Genomic DNA, 10000 nt, shown 5'->3' on the forward strand with positions numbered 1-10000 from the left:
AAATGCATTTAGTTATATTTTCACAGATACTGCTGTTATTATTGTTGTTGTTGTTATTATTATTATTATTATTATTATTATTATTATTATTATTATTATTATTATTATTATTATTATTATTATTATTATTATTGTTGTTGTTGTTATTGTTATTATTATTATTATTATTATTATTATTATTATTTTTATTATTATTATTATTATTATTATTATTACTATTATTATCCTTATCATTATCATCATTATTATTGTTACTATTATTATTATCATTATTATCATCGTCGATATCATCATTATCGTTTTATTATTGTTATCAGCATTATCATTTTATCATTGTTATTATTATTATTATTATTATTATTATTATTATTATTATTATTATTATTATTATTATTATCATTATTATCATTATTATCATTATTATCATTATTATTATTACTGTTATTATTATTATTGTTATTGTTATTATTATTATTGTTATTATCATTTTTGTTATTATTATTATTATTATTATTAATATTATTATTATTGTTATCATTATTATTATTATCAATATTATCATTATTGTTATTATTATTATCATTATCATTATTATAATTATTATCATTATTATCATTATTATTATTATCGTTATTATTATTATTATTACTATTATTATTATTATTATTATTATCATTATTATTATTACTATTATTATTATCATTATCATCATCATTACTGCTAAGCCAAAAATATAATAATGTTCCATTATGTATAATAAGACTAACATTTAAAAATTTAAGGTTGGTGATATTTGGAATCTATTGCACGACTTTCCCGCATTTCGTCACAGGGAACCACATGCTCGCGTTAGGATGTCCCTATACATTTCAGATCAACGGCAACTTTGTGATTTCTTCCTTTAAATCTAACATTTCTTCACTCACTCGTCTTCACTCCATTATCTAACTTTGCCTCTGTTTATCTAAACCCTTTTCATGTCTCATTCACATCCACTTACTATTATACACCTCTGGGTACTTTCTCCACTTAACATCTCATTCACATCCACTATACTGAATATACACACATTTGGATATCAACTCCATTTAACATCTCATTCACATCTACCAGCTGCACATACCCATTCAAGTTGAACCTCCCCTCAACATACACCACTATTCAAATTAATAAGCTTAGCCTCTCCGTCCATTCAGCTCCACCTAGCATAAAACCCCACATTTAAGTGGTGTTGGTGGAGTGGCTACCTCAACCCCTCAACCCCTTGGCTAAACAGGGCCCATCGCAGGGAACCCCAACTCAATCAGGGGCTCCGGCTGTCTTTGCCTCTCGGCTAACCCCACTGACAACATCATTTCCCCCTCCCTATCTGTTCTTGCGTTATTAATGTCTCCGAATTTTTCTTCCTCTTTTAAGGAATGGTGCTATTATAATCTGAACTTATACGATTGCGGGTTTATGAAATTTACGGCGATATATATTCGGAGAATTAATATATGGTGGTTATATACACATTACGCGTAGACGCATACAATTTGTATTCTGTCGCCCACACAAGCCAAATAAGCGCCCGCACCTAACATGCATGTCTTCTCCATATATATATATATATATATATATATATATATATATATATATATATATATATATATGTATGTATGTATGTATATTTATATGTGTATTTATATATTTATATATATATATATATGTAATTGTATAGGTATATTATATATATATATATATATATATATGTCTGTGTACATGTGTGTGTATATATATATATATATATATATATATATATATATATGTCTGTGTACATGTGAGTGTATATATATATATATATATATATATATATATATATATATATATATATATATATGTATGTATGTATGTATGTGTGTGTACGTTTCTCTTCAGGGCCATGCGAAAAAGCTTACGATCGGTAAGCGATCAGGAAAGAACAAGTACCAAACACTTTTTAGCTCTTGTTCTTTATGGCGAGAATCTACATATATTGATCGCGGCTTCGCTGTCGGATATACCTTTTTTTCTCTCGTCGAAGTGTTTTTGTTTCTTTTATTTCCCCGGCGATCTGACTGTCTTCCATTTTCTTAGGATATTGCTTCGAATTATTTATTATTATAATGCCTTCGTGTGCAGATTTATTTGGTTTTGCCTCACGATGTGTAAAAAAAAAAAAAAAAGCTGAATGATTTTTGGAATGCGGATTGAGTTTTATTTGTGGAAAACGGATGCAGGTGAAGTGACTCTTTCGTTCTGACTTCAAGAGAACTAAAGATCGAAATGGGTTTAGTACTTTAAAAGCTGTTCTATGAGGGTAATGAAGTGAGGGAGAACTTTTTCCACTCTGCTAAACTCATATGCGATTCTGAGCCCGATGATTGATACTTACGGAAGTTGTACCGGGAATTAATGACCTTTCTTCGCAATAGATCGTTACCCTATTAAAGATATGTATGTGGCATCTACATATAATTTTTTTTTTTTCAATCGACTGTATTTGAAATGTGCGGTTATCTTGAGGGGAATGTTAAGATGTAACATTTCGTGCTGTAGTTCATCAGCCTTGTGCGTCACTTATCTTAATTAATCTTTAGATAATTCAAATGACAAAGAAGGCCTAATGAATTATGTCTTTCGGGACGCAGCAAGAAAGTTCAATTCGATCAGATCAATAATAATGTCACACTCAGATGTCTATGTTGATTCCTCGACTCCGAACCAATACACGGGCCAATAAAGAGAGTTCATTACCATTAATCAAGCCCCAAATAAATGATCCACACATGTTCACTTTGGGAGTAATGAGAATCTAATAATTTGTCACCTGGTCGTGCTGAGTTGACGGCTGCCGATATTTCCTGCTTTATTTTGAGATGAGTTTTTAGTGTCCCGAAGAAGCGGATGTATTCGTCTCTCGCTTGTATTTGGACTCATAATTCTTGTGGTATGTGATCAATATGATGAGAGTCGCTATATATCATTATTTAGTAAAATAAACTACAGTTAATTGCTTGGTAATCAAGGTAAAGAGGGTTAAAATGAACAACGAAGACCCGGGTGTGTTGACGGACCCTTGACATCGTGGTGACTCCGCCCCCACTCAAGAGCGAGCCCGCGTGCTGGACGATCGAGTCAGGAGGCGGAGTCGGTTTCCCCGAGATTCGCGCGATTGGCCCGAGCGGATGGGAAGGAGGAGCGTAAGGAAGGATGGGTGGAGCTCGGAGGCGGCCATCACAGAGCGGCGGCCAGAGGGGCGAGCGAAAGAACTCCTTCAGTCAGTCGAGCGCGAGCGCAGTGACAGTAACGTTGTGTGGTTACGCTGTGGACTTACCGATACATCCGTTAGACATTCTAGTGGCCAAGATGACGGTGGAAGTGTGTACACGGGTGGGTGTGCGGGTGTCAGCTACCCCTGGGGCTATGAAGGACGAGTCTCAGCCTGGAGGTGGAACATCTCCAGCCCACGAGACTTCAGAGGCGCCAACGCCGAGGCCAAAGTTTATGATCACTGACATCCTCGCTCAACACAAGCCACCCACTCCAGCCCACAGCGAGTGCTCTGCACCGCCCACGCCTACCATTGAAGAGCCAAAGGACCTGAGCCTCACACGCCCACATCCCGAAGACGAAGACATAGATCTCGAGGGCGACGCCAGTCATGACGAGGACGACCCCGATAGCCATGAGACAGGTGAGGACGACTTCGCGTGTGTCTCGGTAGTGTAGTTCAAGTGCTGCGTGGATAAGGCAGTCCTTACAATTACAGTAATGATAATGGTCTTTTTGGCTACTAGAGTTAGAATCCAGATGTAAATGATAGGATATATTTACACTGATTTACGGGCGAAATCAGAAGTCTAAACCAGGTAAGTAGTAGAACTTTTGTAGACCTGAAATTCATGCTTACTAAAAAGATCTTCATTGATATTGTTCTGGGATACGTGTTAAATCTAATGTAGTTAGTTTTCGATCATGTATCACAAAATGCGATTCTTTCGGAGGCCGACGATTGCGTGAAATAAGTATGGTCATTCACAGAATATTTCAATTTACAAAAGACTTAGATCACGACTCACATACACATTTCGCACGTCTCTCTTTGATAAGAATGTGACAGACACGATGAATATTATAATTAACATCGTCCAGCTTTGTGTGTGTCGGGGTCTTAAATCGCGTGAGTGTGTCTGTGTGTACCAAGCTTAATGATTTAAATCGTGTGTGTGCCTGTAGCAAACGCTCACATTTTTGCCACAAACACAGGCACGCAACGACACGCGAACGCCCTATCGACGTCTGCCCGTCTGTTGCGTCCAATAAAAAGAAAACTCATTCCACAATTCTTCGAATAATTCAGGTGCATCACACTTCCAGAAAGCTTCATTTTCTCATCAACCATTCTCTTGCGAAGCCCACTAAATCTCGGCGCCCGTCCTGCCACAAGGAAAACCCATTAAAACATTCAATACCAACAGCTCATCGCCGATATAATACGCTTGACAATGGGTGAACCAAAATATAATTGAGATTACAGCATTCAAGGCGGCCCGTTGCAAAATTGATCAAGTATTTGTCGCCCGCCAGGATTTAATGCCATGGGGATTTCTTTGATACCATTCATAAAGTATAGACGCAAGTGAAATGGCCACGGAAGCCCGCGGTTGTAAAGAACCATTCAATTTCAGTCTGCAAAGAAAATGACGCATTGATAAGCGAGGCCGATAGCCATTGACAGATGGGGCGATCGGGCTAAATTTTGTACTTAGCTGATATGAGATTTTGATTTTCTCGTTCTTTTTATTTTTTTGCGTCGTGTTGCTTCTGGGTATGAATTCTACGAATTTCATTTAATGTTATATGTAGATCGGAGGTGCTTGGTAATCTTTACTGGCTTTGTATATGATTTTTTTTATCACTTGTTTGTTGATATATACAACGATGAAGCAGATATCATATTTGTTGATACAATACGGGACCGTTAGATACAGAAGACACCCAATATTGTTTGATCCGTGTGTGCGTAAATAGGACATTTGATCAAGCGCCGATAAAATCAACGAAATCAGAAATTCAGCTTATCAAAGGAAATGCTTATTCGGTGAATCTTTTTGGAAAATTAACACTTCGCCCTTCACGCGATAAGTTAGTGTGATAATGCCCTGAAAAAAAATCTGGGAAGCCCGAAAGTAAGTGCGCTCTATGATGTAAGTATTACGTCGAGGTACTTACGGCATGAATAAACTACGCGTCCCTAGTAGCTTATCGATATTGTGCAATGGATGTTACTGAGTTATGCAGTGGCCATTCCTTGTTCCGGCGGATATCAGGAATGTACAGATTGTACTCATTACTTCGTTACTATTAGATAATTTTCCTCAACTACCACCGTCTTCTCCTATTCAAACATAAAAAAGGGAAAAGCAAAAATAGACATGCAATGAAAAGTCAATTTATCACCGGACCAACAAGTTCACCACTACAGATAAACACACAAAACACAGGCACTTGCACATGCACGCACACACGCCCCTCGCCGGCGACATATGATTACCTTTCGGCAGAAGTGTAATCGAGTATTCAGCGCAATGTTGATATAAGACAGCTATACATTTATTGCTCGTGAATAATAAATACTTGCGTGTGTCGGCCAATTTGTGACAATTGCTTTAGTACCCGCAAACTCTCTCAGCGTCCCCGGGCAACACGGGCGTATGTCCCGGGGGCTCAGGGCGGGAGGCAAGGGATAATACGCTGTGTGTGTGTGTGTGTGTGTGTGTGTGTGTGTGTGTGTGTGTGTGTGTAAATCTGAGCTGCGCGTCCAGCGAAACATGCTTGGCTTCTCCAGTCTGTCTCGATGGCTTTGATATCAATTGGTGAATCATAGATGACACTCGATATGGACATTCAATTCCTCACCCTTCCTGGCCTGGAAGCCCTCGGGCGATAAAAGGAAAGAGAGAGAGAGAGAGAGAAAAAAAAAAAACAAGGAGGGCGAAAAAAACACAACAAAAATTGCCATTTGTTCAAGTTGGTAATACTTCGGCGTCACGAACATGCTCGGAAGGCAAGGGGCCACGCGGACCTGTAAAAGACCCGAAATGAGGATAAACGAACCCTAAACTGTAGCCCTGAACCCGACACGAACGGACGCCGGGATAAATAATGCAGCGACGATGACCAGTTGTCTGTCGCCCGAAAAGAAGGGGTAATAATCTCTCCATTTCTTTGCTTACTCTTCCTCCTCCCTTCCCCCCCTCCTCCCTCCCATCTCACCCCCTTGCCTTCCCCCTTGTCCCTGTCACATAAAATCAAATCTGCTGTTTCACCCTCAGGGATTATTCAAGGGCCTGACCCCCCCCTCCCCCCTCTCTCTCTCCCCTTACCCCAGGTCAGATGTCGGGGGCAACGCGCGTCAGTCATTACGTGTCACCGATCAGGTCGATAATCTATCGCCATTCTTAGCATATTGGCACTCAGTACATCTATATCCTGAGTGCCAGGGGTGCAAGGGATAACGGTTCTATAGTATTCCAAAACAACAGCAACAACAACAACAACAAAGCATGAATTACGACACTATTTTCGACACAACACAGATACGCCATCCATTGCAGTGTACCACACCCCCAGCATGTTAGATTTGAGACTCACAAATATTAGACTTGTGTAAAATATACATGGACTAGGTATTTTGATATCAAGATAATTTACACTACGTGCTATGTTTTCATTGTAGAAAAAAAAAGGACACGCTTAAAAATTATAGTCACTTTGATATTGTGTAACCAGGTGTTTTTGATCATAATTTCAAACACATATAAAGCTATCGCGCAGTAATTCTACTCGTGTATTAATTATACTATAAAGCCACTAGAGGTCGCTTTCCTTTGTTTTCTTTTTGCTTTTATTTCGAGCTGTACATATTTATTATTTTATTTCGCACTTTTCCTCAATGCTCCAACCTGAAATATGAATGTCCGTGAGCACAGGTCGATTATAAATCTATTGCAGTATCGAGAACTCACTCCATTGGTTCCATAGCTATAGAAAAACAAGCATTTTTCTTCGACACCGAGAGCTTATATTATTAGTACTTTCGACAAAAAGGCAAGCTATTTCTGCAAAACAAAGAAATCTCTTTATTGGTTCAATAGATAAGGAAAACCCCAGCTCATCACAACGAGAGTTCCTAAGAATAACGTTTATCGAAAGAATGCAAACTATGGCATGAACACGACCCACAATCAAACTAATGGTACAAACATGAGTCGTAAATAGGAGTGGGGGTCGCGTGTCGGTAAGTAAAGGGTTGTTTTAAAAGGCAAATCCTCTTTTTTTCCCTCATTTTTTTTTTTCATCTTTGTAATCCATGCTGGAATTTCAAAGTCACACGAGTGTGTATGAGTGTTTGTATGTAAGTGTGCGTGTATGTATGCATCTGTGTGTGTGTGTGTGTATGTGTGTGTGTGTGTGTGTGAGTGAGTGAGTGAGTGAGTGAGTGAGTGAGTGAGTGAGTGAGTGAGTGAGTGAGTGAGTGAGTGATAGCGTGTGTAAACGTTTTGCTGTATGTAGTATCTGAGTATTAACGCCCACGCGAACCGCTGTACGCTTTGCTGGATTAATTCGCTTAATTATAGAATCACCCATGGTAAATATAGAACCCAGAATGTTTGTTGAAAACGAGAAAAAAATGTATATATATGATACAGTTCAAACGTCTTTGAAAATTGATTGATTCTAGACACTATCAACTGGTTCTTGCTTTTTAGAAAATTACCCCCTTCCTTTGATATCCCAAAACAGCAATGAAGGAAAATGAATAAGCATTTTGCATTCGATTTAAGGCTAATGGTTATGGGAGCGGTCGAGTGCGTTATTTTACTCTCTCTCTCTCTCTCTCTCTCTCTCTCTCTCTCTCTCTCTCTCTCTCTCTCTCTCTCTCTCTCTCTCTCTCTCTCTCTCTCTCTCTCTCTCTTTGTCAACAGATTATCAGCTGATGATTAACCAAGAGACATTTAATCCTTGCCAATAGATCTGTCACTGTCAAACCGCCGTTATCTCATTTTTTATATAAAGTTATCGATCTTTTATTAAGACTTAGGAAAAGGCCATTTGATCTGATTTTCCGGCGACCAGAATCCTCACGAATGACAAAGGATTTATCCACATTTCCGTGATTAGTATTGTAAAATCCTCGTATCGCGTGACTTAATGCCTTTGCTAACGACCGTAATCTCGGAGGAGGGAAATAAAACCAACACTACAAAGGCGTAAGAAACTCGCGACTTCATCCTCGTGATTTCCCTTGTCCAATTGTGCGGAATTTTGCGTCAATGTGAACGGCCTCGGACGCGCGCCCAGAGCGAGTGTGGAGAAAGGAAATTTATGTGTGTGTGTGTGTGTGTGTGTGTGTGTGTGTGTGTGTGTGTGTGTGTGTGCGTCTGCGTCTTTCCCCTCGCGTGGGTCGCGCTATATCAGGGCGAAGCCTTATAAGGCGTCAGTGGAATTTAATTGATTGTATGGTAGGTCGGGAGACCGCAGGGTCTTCATAATCAATTAAGACAACTTCCGGCCTTCCGCTCCCTCCCTTTCCCCTCCTTGACTCTCCCTCTCCCTCCGAAGCGTCGCCTTACTGGCGGTTGACGCGTTTAGCGACTCCGGCGGGCTTCCGGCGGGAGGCGGTTCGCGGGCTTCATCCTCGAGTGATATCCCGGCGGCGGCGACGACACGCGCCCGCCGGGCACTGCTTCAACTGGACGGGAAGTTGTATCTATGAAAATACTACTAAAAAGATTAATATAAATATGTATATATATATATTTATATATATGTAAGAAAATACATGTATGCATGTATATGCACAGTATATAGTGCTGATATATTTTGACAAAGATATATTTTTATGAATATATGTGTATATTTGTAGCCCCGTAGGCTATTTGTAGCACCCAAGCGCTGTCCCTGTTTCCAGCAGGGTCGGCTTGGTCGCCCGAACCACACAAGGACCATTTTGCATGCTTGTCGATCGTAAGTACATGTTTACTCGCGGATAAATAAGGCATTAATATTTAGAGGGGTCGTGAATAACAATGTATGAGATACGCCTGGGCTTTGCCGAAGCCGCGGCCGCCACTGTTGCCAGTTTATGATCGCACCCTCGCGTCACAATGACAGAGCGGGCTCCTTTGAGGTAAAAGGAAGATCTGTGTTGTCTTTGTTTTCTTAAATCGAGGAAAAAAAAAAATGGAAGAAGAAATTAAAAGACCTAGGAAACGTTCGCAAAGCGCCTCATCCTCCCCTTGGCTATGATTTCGCTCCCAAAGTTGAATTCGTGTTTTTTCCCCTCCACTCGTGCGATCGACCGATAGAAAAGGGATTTCGTCGAGGGCTGGCACGTGGCAACACTGAGGCCCGCAGATGAGCGTCACTAATGGAGATGGGACAGTAATGGGGGATGTGGCAGTAGTTGGCGCTTAAGTGGTTTATAGTTGTCGCTTAAGTAGGATATGGTCGGCCCAATATGGGAATGGTATTAGTCCGCTGATCTATTTCGGAAATGGAATAAAATCGCGCTGGGGGGGTAGTTGAGGAAAGAAGGGGGGGGGGGAGGATATTTGCCACAGTGGGGAGGGACGGGAGAAGCAGAGCTAACTGTGGTTCCGGCTTATGGATTAACCCACACGTGCAGTGGTGGGCGGAGGGGGAGGGGTGGGGAGGGCGGGGGAATTGCCTGGCAGAGGGCCTTTGGGCAATGTGTTGTTTCTGAAAGTTTTCGCGTGTATCTGTATGTCCTTTCCGCGAATTGGGCTGATGTAATTGCTTCTTTTAGGGACTGCTGTGAAACCACAATGGGCTTGTTCACAAGAATCGTCGGCAACGGCTTCTTGTTTTTCTGTCGGCTTGCTCTCTCTCTCTCTCTCTCTCTATCTATCTATCTATCTATCTATCTATTTATCTATCTCCCCCCCCCCCCTCT

At 40.2% G+C, this 10000-nt stretch overlaps 1 protein-coding gene across 1 annotated transcript in view; it reads left to right on the forward strand.

The window, feature by feature from the left end:
• Positions 1-3285: 3285 nt before the first annotated feature.
• LOC125040741 (barH-like 1 homeobox protein) overlaps positions 3286-10000 on the forward strand; it is an 8882-nt gene continuing 2167 nt past the window's right edge. The window contains exon 1 of the mRNA XM_047635442.1: positions 3286-3715. Coding sequence (XP_047491398.1) covers positions 3388-3715 — 328 coding nt within the window. The 5' untranslated portion in view covers positions 3286-3387. The remainder of the gene's footprint in view (positions 3716-10000) is intronic.

This window comes from Penaeus chinensis, chromosome 29 (assembly GCF_019202785.1).
Source record: "Penaeus chinensis breed Huanghai No. 1 chromosome 29, ASM1920278v2, whole genome shotgun sequence".
NCBI lineage: Eukaryota > Metazoa > Arthropoda > Malacostraca > Decapoda > Penaeidae > Penaeus > Penaeus chinensis.